Here is a 13,589-nt window from a genome sequence, read left to right on the forward strand (position 1 = left end):
TTAGTTTTCAGATTTTTTTATTTATTACATGTATACCCTGCCTTTCATCCAACTTGTATAAAGGGATGTCAGGCAAGAGAAAATACAGCACAAGCGACTGAGTATTTTTTCACAGTTGAATTCAGCCAGTGTCCTCTCAATAAAGAGGGAAGCTCAAAAGATGACACTGAAAGCCAATTCCAGTGTAACACTTCCACCCTCCCATGACTGATCAACTTGAAATCCTCCAGGTGTTGGTGGACTACAACTCCCATCAGCTTTAGGCAGCAAAGCCAATGGTAAAGAATCTCCAGTTTTGCCATCTAACAATACCTAGCGGGCCACAGGATTATCAATTTCTGTTTTTCAGCGCAGAAACATGAGAAAGATGCAACGATCCCAGCTGAATGAGTGTTGTTGTTGTTGTTGTTGTTGTTGTGTGCCTTCAAGTCATTTTTGACTTATGGTGAATAAAAACATACAGGGACATCTTCCCATGATCAGTTGATAAACTGACTTGACATATTCACATATACTCCTATAGTGGTCTGGTGCTGTACCACAGGAAAGCAACCCCTATAATATAGGGACTCACTCCCAGGAAAGTAGGCAAAAGAATACAGCCTATATTATAGCCATGATAGATATTCTAATTAGGAACTGAAGATGCTTCTGCTGAAAATATTTGTCCTTTTAAGAACTCAAGTGCTTCTTCTTTCTTCAGTTTTTGAAACTCCTGGTAATGAACCTCCATAGGAAAAAAAGAAGAAATGTCAATTAGAAAAGAGCTGTAAATGGACACATCTGATATCAGAAAGAACAATATGCAATATTTAAAGCATCCTCCAACAACATTGAGCCTAAAGTTCTTTCCTTAGAAAGGCCAGAGGTATACAATGACGATAATCGCAGAAATGGAAAAGTTACAACTTATCAAGAGGTTAGATTTATCAGTTGTGGTCTGAATCAAGACAGCAAGTTTTTAATCACACATGCATTTATGAGCGTACAAGAGCCAGGAGGTTTGTCTTTGACAATGCTGATTTTGTGAGTGGCCACTGTGATTACTTTAACTATATTAAACTTTAGCATCATTATCAGAATGTAATTTTTGAGTTTCATTTGTTTCTGAACTCACCCCTTTCATTTCCCCCCATTACTTCTGGTAACACTTCGTACATCTGATGAAATAGGTTACAATCTCAAAACCCTATGCCAAACTAAATTTGTTAGTCTTTAAAGTGTCAAAAGACCTTGTCATGGCTACCCCTCTGCAAACTGTTTCCCAGGTTCAAATATTAATAAACTGAAGCCAGAATAATAAAAATATTCTCCATAGTTTCTGAAAAGTTTCTGAATGTATGAATTCATACTTTTAAAATTAGCTCTTATTTCCAGGCTCAGATTAATACCATTCCCCAGGTGGTGGTGCTGATTTTGAATCACCAACACCATGCCCCTGAACTTTCATTTCTTACAAGACACCCTAGGTTGGAACAATGATCTGAGTTCAGAAATTCTATTTATAATTACTATCACAAGACTCTTTGATATAACAAGATCACTTTGGTTTCACTTACCAGAATGATGTGATAGCCCAGAAGATGCAAGTGTCTCATCTTCATTGCCAGCCTTCCTCGGGGATGACTTGAGCCAACACAGAAGGCAGACACAGGGGCACACAGCAAAGCTACCCTACAACCAACAAGATCAGTAGTTATGCTTTAACTGAATGATTTCACTAGTCTGATGAATGCCATACTGAAACCACAACCTAAATCAGGGTAGGAATCACACAATCCTCTGGACATTGTTGAACTGCCACTGCCAACATTCCTCACCATTTTCTGTGCCAGCTAAGGCTGATGGGGATTGTAATCCAATGGCATCTGGAGGGCTTACAATTCTGACTCCTATCTATTATTTCCCAATTTTAATGTACACGTAATGAATCAATTCCAAAAGAAGATCAGCATGTGTTTTATAGACTATAGCAAGGTCTTCGACTGTATAGATCACAAAAGACTATGGAACGCTCTTAAAGACATGGGAGTGCCAATACATCTGACTGTCCTAATGAGGAAACTTTACACAGGACAGGAGGCCGCTGTCAGGACAGAACATGGAAAAACAGAATGGTTCCCAACTGGCAAAGGGGTCAGACAAGGCTGCACCTCACCCTACCTGTTCAACTTACATGCAGAACATATTATATGAAAAGCAGGATTGGACACAGAAGGAGGAGGAGTGAAAATAGGAGGAAGGAATATCAACAGTCTAAGATATGCAGACGACACCATACTACTAGCTGAAAACATCACGGGCTTGGAACAACTACTAAGGAAGGTCAAGGAGGAAAGTGCAAAGGCAGGCTTATTGTTGAACATAAAGAAAACAAAAATAATGAACACAAAAAATTTACACAGATTCAACCTAGACAACATCCTAAAATGTAAAGACATACAACTGAGCACAAAAGTTGGAATCATACAAGCCATTGTATTCCCTATTATCATGCATGGATGTGAGAGCTGGAGAGTTAAGAAACAAGATAGGAAGAAAATCAATTGATTTGAGATGTGGTGCTGGAGAAGAGGAAGGTACCATGGACAGCTAAGAAGTCAAACAAATGGGTCCTACAGCAGATCAAATCAGAAATCCCTCTGGAAGTCAAGATGACAAGACTGAGGCTGTCATACTTTGGCCACATCATGAGGAGGCACAATTGACTGGTAAAAACAATAATGCTAGGAAAGGTGGAGAGAAGCAGAAAGAGAAGGACACATGTTAGATATATGGACTCTATTAAGGAGATCATGGATATGAATTTTCAGCACCTGAGCAGAGAGTGGAGGATAGGGAGTCTTGGAGATGTCTCATCTACAGTGTCACAATGGGTCGAAATCGACTCGAGGGTGGATGAATAACAACAACAAAATGAATCAGAATTGACTTAATAAGCTCTTATACAGAATGTTAATGGTTGGAACTAATAACTAGGGATCTAGGTCACTGATCACAACTATGAAGGCTGCTCATTTGTACTTCCACAAATCAATCACACAATCTCAGTTGTCCCTACCTGGCTTACTCCAGAAGGCAAGGGGGAGGCAAAGAAAGGCTACCAACGTGGATTTTAATGAACTGGCAGGCACATGTGGGAGAAAACGGTTTTGCAAATACCCAGACCTGCAAAGACAACTGAATGCTTTAGGGCTTTTCCTGGGAATTTGATAGGTGATGTCTGTTTCTAAACACAAGCACTACAAAACCAAACAGAGCAATTATCTTTGACCTTATAGCTATAGCAAGTATATTTCTATACCGCTTATCTGTAAACTAGCAATCCCCAAGCGGTTTACAATATGTAAGTCAATTGCCCCCCAACAAGCTGGGTACTTATGAAAGGCTAATTAAGATCAATACAGTTTCATTGTCATGGAAATAAATAAAACATTCCTTTTGTCATTATCCTATTGCTACTGGCCAAGTCCATGCTTAGTATTCTGTTGAATAGACCAAACATGACAAGCAATAGACTGGTTAACTATGTGCTATTACAGTAAACAGCAAAAAGATTTTAATTGATCTCATTTTTAGGACGTTTTTTATGTTTGCAATTAAACTAAGCTCAGCACCTGTACTGTTTTCTTTCAATTTTATCAGCAGTGCAGATAAGTTTAGTGGCCTAGTTACTGGCCTATGTAATCACACATATGCTGTTGGTTCCCTTCATAACTCATTGATGATCTTAAAATTAAAGAAGCAGAAACTTAAGAGCATCCACTGAATTCCACAGAAGAAACTGGAGAATGTCTCACATGTTTTACTTGTCCAGCAAATGGTTTCAAAGTCCCTTGTTCAGAAATGTCTAGATTCTAAATAGGCATGTACAAGTCACAGTCAGTGTACCAATGTAATTATGACTTTATGCAATGTGGTATCATGTATTTATGTGTTGTCATTTTATGGTTATATGTAGTCCCTGAAGAAAGTGTTAAGAATATACATAGACCAAAATATATTGGCTTTTTAATGAAACAATCATCTTTTCAGCATCTTGAGATGTGTCTCGAATGTCTGCTGGGAATTTCCAGGCTACAGACACAAAATTCTTACTCACATCAGACAACCAAGCATGGTTATTTATAAAGCTGATTTGGTTAATACACCTTTTTGCAATACATATAAGAAAGCCAGTGTGATGTAGTAGTTTGAATGGTGGACTACGACCCTGGGGACCAGTGTTTTGCTTTCCTGCTCAGCTATGGAAACCCACTGGGTAACCTTGGGGAGTCATTCTGAGCCCCAGAAAAACCTGTGATAGGGTCACCTTTGTGTCACCATAAGTTGGAAATGACTTGAAAACACACACAACAACAACACAAATAGGCCAAAATGAAGTAGTCCTTTATATCTCTCCATTTACTAAACTTATTTTTCCAAATTGACTATTTTGCTAAATCACATGGATCTAAATCGAACAACGAGTACCAACTAGTTGCCTGATTAAGACAACATCTTTGTAAATTCCACTGATTCAATCAATCCATTCCAGTTGGGAATAAGAAGTGGATTTAGTCCAAGATTTAGGCTATATCATGAGACCCTCCACATGTTGATGGCTTACAACTCAAAGCAGCCTTAGCCAGCATAGGCGATGGGAAATGGTGAGAAATGTTGGGAGATGCAGTCCAACAACATGTAAAGCAACGCAATGTACCAGAGGACTGCCTGATTCTTACCCTTGATTTAGGCAACTGAGCATTCAGCAAACAAATGAGATCTACATGTTTTGTAGATTAAGTAATATAAGGAGCTGAAACTGGAAGAAAGCCCCCCAACAATATATGTCAAGAAAACAGCATTCATATAAATGTACCTTTGAATGTTAGAATTATTGGCTAACTGATCAGTATCAGTATTTGGTATTACTATTCTTCTGCTTGCATCCATTAAGATTTCAAAATCTGGGGGGAAAGAAGGTGAAATGTTAAACATTTTTTTAACATTTGCAGGACTATAAGCTTCTTTTTACTCAAGTGCTTTCTGTGTGCTCATATCTTCTCTCTTTCCATTCATTCACCTCAGGTCTTTCATATCCAAACCAGCATTCATGATTACATAAAAGGTAATACTAAGAATGTGACATCTCTTACCTATGGTGTAGCCATTTGCTAACTGTACATTTTCTCGAAACAGATTTCCATCTCCCAGAAGTGTGAGCAGCACTTCCTGTACATCAGGAAAATCCCAAGCAGAGGGTAATGGGAGCTTCTCTACTGATAAAATTGCTGGTTTAGTTGATGAATTTCCATCAAGTTCAAGGCAAACATTGATAACACGCAGCATCATCTCATTCTGCTCTACATTCCGGCTACCTGAAGGAAATAAAAGAAATGGCAACACTGTTGTCAAGTGAATGTTTGGTCAACCCAAGCTCACAGTTCCTCTGGATTACATCTGTAACAGGAACAACTTGAATAAAGTGGGGAAAAAATGCTAGCAGCTGCAAGCTAACAGTATCTGGAGGGCCACACAATTCCTACCTTTGCTCTAAGAATTCTGGCTAACACCTGGGGACTAATGCCATGAAACTTAACATAGATATTTCATGCGCTCTTTATTAAATAATTGTTTAATGAAATCTTATCCAGTATTAAACTCACCCCCCATAACAAAGCCATATTGAAACAAACAATGTAGGCGTACAGATTCAGCTTTGATTTGAAAAAGAACAGGAATCAAATGAATCAAACTCTGACCTAATGTTACCAGGTCATGGAGGACTTCCTCTTGTAGTAGTTGGTTAAGTGCAGGTTGTGGAAGATATCCAAAAATGCAGAAAGAATATACAGCCCTTAGTAAGTCCACATGAGAGATCCTGGAGAGATACTTCTTCAAGGCAGTATTCAGAGCCTCAAAAAATCTTCAGAATTGTGGGAAGATAAATATGGTCACACACAAATTCAAAATTTAATTAACTTGAGACTTCATATCATAAGAGATACAAAGAGGTTGGCATGAACACAGATGTATGAACAATACACCATGTCTGGTTCTAGACATACGCAAATACACCACAGAATGTTTTAACCAACAACAACACCTTTACAAAATTCAGGCCTATGATTTACTAGGCCCCGTTCTGGACGGAAATGGAGTACGTGCCGAGCACATACTAGGGTTAACAAGGGGCATCCTTTCCGGACGCCCCTAACCCTAGTACGCACTCGGCGTGTACAAAATGGCGGCACCCATTCTACACAGCCGCCGCCATTTTGACGTCGCAGACGCATAGCGTCCGCACGTGCCACAACAAAAGTGACGTCGCAAGTGCACCATTGACCACGTGCAGTGCCACTTCTGGGGCGCAAAAAGAAGTTGCTTTCTGTGGCTTCTTTTTGTTGCGTTCGGGAATCATGAGGTTTGACTGCTGCGGTTCCCAGATGCAGCAACCGGCAGCACCGGCAGAGCGCCTTTTTTGGGCGCTCTGTAACGCGCTATTGTCACCTTTTTTTCCTCCTGTATGATTCACACCTTTGCCTGATGAAGATTCAAAAGCTTGCAACATATATATTGTGCATTTTGAATATTCCAATAAAGGTATCATTGTTCTGTGGATTTTGAATGCTACTGTACTTTGCTATATGGCCAACACAGCTATCCCTAGATATGTTTTCTAAATAAGGAAATAAAGTTGGCCCTCCACATTCACGGGTTTGACATCTGCAGTTTCCACTATTCACAGGTTTGTCGCTTCTGCTTAGCTAGCTTGACTCTCTCCTTCCCCCTTCTTCTCCCAATCTCTTATCCATCCAAAGAAGCCAGCCAGGCTTCAAACGCCTATCCACCTGGCTGCCTCTTTTGGAAGGACGGGAGATTGAGAAGAGGTGGATTGGGACTAATACGAGTGGGGTGAGGAGGTCTATGGGCTGGAAAGGGGTTTAAAACCTGACTGGGTCTTTTGGAAGGACAAGAGATTTAGAGATGGTGGACTGGAACAAATAGGAGTGGGGTGAGGAGAGCTATGGGCTGGAAAGAGGTTTAAAATGACTGATGCCTGCTGGTAGCCAGGTGGGAAATGACGTGAAGGGTTTGTGCTGTTGACAGGAATCTATAGTATGCTTGTTTCTTTGTGGTTTTTCCACTTTCGCGGGAGTCCTGCAACCCCACAAATGTGGAGGGGTGATTGTAAGTTATCTGCCAAGTGTCCCAGCCATTTCATGTTGTCTGAAAAAAAGGGTGAATTACTTGGTTATACCTTCTTGGAAGTAGCCATCACAATGAAAGAATTCCACTGGCTAACCAACTGCTGGTATTTTTTCTTGATTGCTAAATTACTGTGAAATTACAATAACATTTTTTCCTAAACCAGAACCTACTTGTCTTTTTGGCCTTTGGGGGTATGATTGAGGAGAGAATACGCTTTCAGAACAGAAACAATATCCTTCATGTTCAGAGATTCAGGATGAGACATCACTTTCTCTGCGAACTTATCCATCAGGTCAACAGGTCGAAAGCTGAGATTCTCAAAGGCCAAAAGAAAGACTACTACCTGAAACCAAAAAGAAAAAAAAATACATAACAGGGATGGGTATCAACCATGACATTTGGTTCAGAACTCAATTTAGCTGTTTGGAAATAAGCTGTTCAGATCAATATAGAAATTGTATGGATCATCACAATATACAGTGCCTTGAAGAAGTATTTACCAGTGCCAGATTGTTCTTAATGTTTGTGCCACAATAAAATTATTTAGTATTCAGTATCTCGTATACATCTAGTAGTAACAATGACCATTTCAATTCTAAATTGTTAACAAAAAGTGGAAAGTCAAAATGGGTAAATACTTCTGCAAAGCACTATAATCTGAAAATGAAACTTAGTAGATTTCACAGTAGGGAAATCCAAATCTTCATGCCTTATATTTGCTGTCACTGGAAATCAACAAACAATTACCACCTTTTCTCCCATTTCCTAAAACTGGAGGAAAATCTTCAGGCACAACAGAACCTTATATGGAGATTTTACCTATCAGTTTTAAGCATTTTAGATGAACAGGTTGGGGTAGTGACACTGAACTATGTCTTTCAAGGAAACTACTGACAACACACTTCTTGGCAGAGAAACAAAATCTGTCAGGAGGGCTGCTACCAAGTGTTACAAGAACAGATGCAGGATGTTTTCTGTGACACCCACCTCTCCATTATGGGGGCCTTCAAAAATAAACAACAATATAAAGAAATACAAGAAACAAAATAAAGAAATAAAACAAAAACACAAGTTTCAGAATATTTAACTCTAAAGCACTTTGGGCATTTTAATAAATATATTTTATCTTTTCCCTCAATGACAGCATTATAGACATTTCTGAAATGCTTTGGGAATTTTAATCCGTACAGGCACTTTGAGAACTGGTTTCAAAGATACTGTATATGCTATAAAACCCAGACTAGTGTGAGACCAGGTTACTGCTCTCACATTAATGTGCCCACCCAAAGGGCCCTTCACCAGAGGTCTTGTTTTTGTATGCCTCCAGCACTTGAAATTCAACTGTTAGAACACACAACTCAGCCTTTTTCAGCTGCAGCATGCAGATATGGTAGAACAGGTATTTAAAACTTAGAACAGATATGCAAGCAATTTTAGAATATGATAACCAAAGACTATAACTGTCCATTACAAATGACACATAAATACATATGTACATATATGTGTGTAAGTGTATACTGTAAGACATCAGAAACTATACCTGTTTTGTGTCCCACATATAGAAAGTTGTTGCTATGTAATCTGCTATTGCAGAATAAAGTGTGTTGTTGCGATACTGGAGGTCATTGCAAGATCTCAAAATAGTTAGCAGCCGCCAGAATGGAATTCCCTGGATATTCTCTAAAATAAACAAAGAAAATAGGAAAAAATTGAAATAGTAAGTACTAAATGGGTTAAGACTTTTGAGATGTAACTGAAGGTTCAGTGTGTGTGTGTGCGCGTGCCTTCAAATTGTTTCTGACTTATGGTGACCCTAAGGAGGTTCCATCATGGGGTTTTCTTGGCAAGATTTGTTCAGTGAAGGTTTATCATTGCCATCCTCGGAAGCAGAGAGCATGTGACTTGACCAAGGTCACACAGTGGGTTTCATAGTTGAGCAGGAATCAAACCCTGGTCTCCAGGAAAAGAGATTCCACCTCAACATTAGGAGGAACTTCCTGACAGTAAAGGCTGTTTGACAGTGGAACAAACTCCCTCGGAGTGTAATGGAGTCTCCTTCCTTAGAGGTCTTTAAACAGAGGCTGGATGGCCATTGGGGATGTTTTGATTTAGATTTCCTGCATGGCAGGAGGTTGGACTGGATGGCCCTTGTGGTCTCTTCCAACTCTATGATTCTATGATTCCAAAGTCATAATCCAACTCTCAAACCACTACAGAATGTTAAATATACTCAACATTTAATTTGACAAAACAACAACAGCACCCGGCCATTTAAAATTACATCAGAACACAGAGTGAAGGGTAACATAAGAAATTAGAGATACTGGGACTTTACTCTTTGAGGCTTCTACCTCCAACAAAGGTAAAACTTTTTCTAAAAACTTGGACTGCATTTAGCATGTTTTACCTAAACAGCACCTAAAGGTTTTCCTAACACATCAGCATGGACACTTTTCAAAAAATTCAGTGTTCTCTGCCTAACAAAAGGGCTGGTACCTTCACAGGGGATTGAGGCAATGGATCTCAAAGCAAGGATCTTTTTGTGTTGATAATGGAATATAGATTTTATTTCCTGGATTTTAAGGTGCTTTGTCTCCCAGAACCCAGATGGCCAGAAAGAGGAGGGGCCTGCCTACACGGATATCCCTCCTGAGAGCAACAACAACAACAGCAAAATCTTATGAAAATGCAGACTGGTGACTAACATCATCATTTTTTTTATATATTTTCTCCTATATGATTTTTAACACCTTTGCCTGATGAAGAAGCCAATAGAGCTTTGAAAGCTTACAACATGTATTTTGTGCATTTTGGTTGGCCTGTGGATTTTGGATGTTATTGTACTTTGCTATATGACCAGCACAGCTACCCTTGTATGTTATAAGGGATTAGTGTTAGCCCGATAGATTTTTCTTCTGATTCCATGTCATATAACAAGCTGACCACTGAACGCCACTCTAAAAAGATCAATTTGGCATGTGGTAAGGGGAGCAGTTCAAAAAATACCACAAAAAGCCTCCTAGGGCTAGATGCACTGCTGTTTGTATAATTTGTATCTTTCTGTACTAAAAATCTCTTGAAACTGGCTTACAATATGTAAGAGAATCAACCAATTCAAATATGATTAAGTCACTATTTCAGAAAAGTGTTCCACAAGCAACCAATCACCCCTTTTCTGTCATCTTCTCCTGTTCCTCAGCAAATGGCACTATATATTATCTTTTAATTGCTCTCCTTCAAATTTTCAAAAAGAACAGGACATGAGAATGTTATAAAAAAAGAAGGATGGTTTCATACACTTTTTGACTTACCTATTATTTTGTTACTACAAGCATTCAGAACTGGAAGTGAACGGTGATTCATTTCAGCCAGCACACTGAACATATGATGAGCATTTGGGAGAGTAAATTCATGCATCTGACTCAAAACCTTATCCTAAAATGAAACAGATTTGAATTAGACTAAAATGAATGTCCTAACTTAGGAAGGGTTGATGAGACAAGGAGAAGCTTCTATTTATCTTGTTGTTGAAGAACTACTGAGAGTAAACTAAGATTTGGTTAAATTGCTCAGAAAGTTCAAATTTCTTCTGGACATTAAAAGGAATCTATATTTAAATATATATTCTCAATTTCCCCCTCTGTTCCTATATGGGGATAGCTAGCCAGTGTATATGTATATGTATATTTATATACATGTGTGTGTGTGTCTGTGTGTGTACCTATCTATCTATCTATAAAACTATGGATGCCAGCCATGAAAGCCTTCGACTTTATATGTATGTTGTCTTCTATTACAGTGCTTGGGAACAGAACACAGAAGTAAGGTGATGATTACATTCCCCTTTACTGTGTAGCTAAAATTAACAGAGTAAATGTGACTCAAAAGGACTGGATTCTAGATTAAGTTATATGAAAACATATTCAAATCCCTCAGAATCATGGAACCTTTGTCTTCTACATCTAAAGTAATGTTGTTTGGGATGTGTGCCTGTATTACTTAGGAGACTGGTTTGCTCTCAATTGAGGGAGGAAAATAAGAACTTGCATTTTTGGAGAGTACAGCCTGCAACAGGTTCCAAGATGAAGGGTGAAAACTGGGCCCTATTTGACCAATCCTGTTCTAGTACAAGCCTCCAGTCACATAATGGCACAAATAGTGATCTAACAATGAACACATAGCTGAATGAATAATTCCCATCTTTTTACCTCCAATTTCATCTTTAGACTGAGTGGGGCATCCTTCCCGATACACTTCATCATAGTTTGCAACATAAAGACACTTGAGATTTTGGGGATTCGCTGCTCTACCAGTAACCTAATGAACAAGGGAAAGGATTCAATTAGTTTGATAAAAGAACACAGAATAGCAATCAGTCCCTCGATTACTGAAGAGGCAGGGGCCTGTTTCTACTGTTCTGTGTACTGCTATGTCATGACCTGGCCAGACACTCCACCTTGCTTAGGCTGCATCCACACTGCAGAAATAATCTAGTTTGACACCACTTTAAATGCCATGACTCCATGCTATGGAATTCTATAAACAGTAGTTTTGTGAGACATTCTCTGTCAAAGATGTCTGGTGCCACAACTAACTGTAATTCCCAGGACTCTATAGGATGCAGCCATGGCAGTTAAGTGATATCAAACTGGATTATTTTTACAATACGGATGCAGCTGAAGTCACTAATCATTGCTAGCTGCTGCTCACTGTAGGAAGGACTTACAACTTACACATTAAGGATGGCTTGAACCCTGGTGCTTTACCATTAAGAAGTGCCTGGAAGAAGGAGGAGAGCAGATGGTCAGGGAAAGTCACCAGAGTATAGAAGAAAGAACAGAATCTCTCTTCTTATTGGTGCACTCAGACTCACTATTCTCCTTGCTTCCATGCTGGTTCCTAATGTAAGACGTTTGCAAAACTAAATTATAGCAGATACTGCTTTAAGGCTATGAAATTCAAAACAATTCTCACATTCCAAGCCAAAATGTGTATTTTCCCCTCAAAAGATATGCCAACCAAGCTCAATGGGATTCCTTCCAATTGACTCTAGATCCATCCCACTGCCTTTATTTACAAATGGACACCACAGCCCATCTACCAATTCCAACTTAAATTTAACAGTTAAGCACTGTGTGCAATCACCGGTATATGTTACTGGCAAAAAAAACCTCTCTTGTACAAATATGCCTATTCTAAATGGGTACCATGGTGCACACATAATACCTATAAGAAACTAACCTCCACTCCTCCTCTTTTTACTTACTGCAATCCAATCTGAAGAGCTTCCACGTTCTTGCTTTTTTCCATTCCTTGCAAAGTGGTTGCCACAACTGAGAGACATCGATCATCAAATTCATTGAGACGTTCCTATATAAAATGAAGAAGTCAGGGGGATCCATGAGATTATGAGGGCATGAAACAGACTGGAGTGGCCCTGTGTCACTCTGGTGACATTTGCACAGGTACCACAGCGACTGCACACACCTAATCCTGATCCCAATCCTGGCCACTGCTGTGGTCCTGAACCAGGCTGCCAGAAGCAGTGGATTCTTGGCCCAGTTCTTCTGGGATAGTGTGGTGTTGGCACAGCTTCCAGCCATGTTCATGGCAAGCATCACATAAACACCATGCTCCCTAGGTGGCCTGAAGCCAGCGCTTAAGGCCTGTGTGTTTTGGGCTGAGGTTGACCAACTAGATTTAATCTGCCCTTCACTCAAAATCCAAATCATGATCTGAACAAATACTCCAATCTTATAGGGCAACCCTGAATTTCAAAAGTCCTTAGTCATGAGAAATCCCGTAATGAGGTGAACTTAATTCTTCAGCAAATGCATTTTTCAATTCATAGCTTATGATTCTCTTATGTGAAATTAACAAGAACCAAGAGCCTATTGATTAGCAATGTAGGTGGCAGCAGTGAGGTAGTGATGGCAGGAACAGGAGTAAAATACGCAGGAATGGAATGGCAACCAGGAAAGCTGGTGAGAGGAAAGCTGCCCAACTGGCTCCCGAGTGGCTCAGGAGCCTGCAGGGCAGTCTTCTCTCCTCATAGAGACAGCTTTCTCTGCCTTCCTCTGGCACCACTCCAGAAAGTGCACTCTGCCACTGTAACAGACCATTATGCCAGCGTAAGGTACCAGCAGTATTCCAGCCAAAAGGTGCTTATTGAGGTTGCACTACCAGATTATCCCACATTTAACATGGCTTCTTTGGCTGAAAGGAATGACTGAAAAATCACATTTCTTCAGACAAGAATCACAGCATGTGCATTTTTGTGTGTGCAAAACAGACAATGGGTCATTGATATCTACCGGGTTTGGTTCCAGGATCACCCATGGATAACAAAATCCATTTACACTTAAGTTCCATTAAATACAGTGTGAAGTAAAATT

At 39.6% G+C, this 13,589-nt stretch overlaps 1 protein-coding gene across 2 annotated transcripts in view; it reads right to left on the bottom strand.

The window, feature by feature from the left end:
- FASTKD2 (FAST kinase domains 2) overlaps positions 1–13,589 on the bottom strand; it is a 16,221-nt gene continuing 2,632 nt past the window's right edge. The window contains exons 3-12 of one of the 2 annotated variants that reach the window (XM_042445465.1): positions 12,461–12,564; positions 11,403–11,511; positions 10,506–10,629; positions 8,735–8,874; positions 7,365–7,537; positions 5,745–5,908; positions 5,139–5,360; positions 4,862–4,949; positions 1,560–1,674; positions 1–727 (exon numbers count right to left, since the gene is read on the bottom strand). In XM_042445465.1, coding sequence (XP_042301399.1) covers positions 629–727; positions 1,560–1,674; positions 4,862–4,949; positions 5,139–5,360; positions 5,745–5,908; positions 7,365–7,537; positions 8,735–8,874; positions 10,506–10,629; positions 11,403–11,511; positions 12,461–12,564 — 1,338 coding nt within the window. In that variant the 3' untranslated portion in view covers positions 1–628. Of the gene's footprint in view, positions 728–1,557; positions 1,675–4,861; positions 4,950–5,138; positions 5,361–5,744; positions 5,909–7,364; positions 7,538–8,734; positions 8,875–10,505; positions 10,630–11,402; positions 11,512–12,460; positions 12,565–13,589 lie in introns of those variants that run through there. The other variant, XM_042445466.1, reaches the window with a different exon arrangement.

This window comes from Sceloporus undulatus, chromosome 1, assembly GCF_019175285.1.
Source record: "Sceloporus undulatus isolate JIND9_A2432 ecotype Alabama chromosome 1, SceUnd_v1.1, whole genome shotgun sequence".
NCBI lineage: Eukaryota > Metazoa > Chordata > Lepidosauria > Squamata > Phrynosomatidae > Sceloporus > Sceloporus undulatus.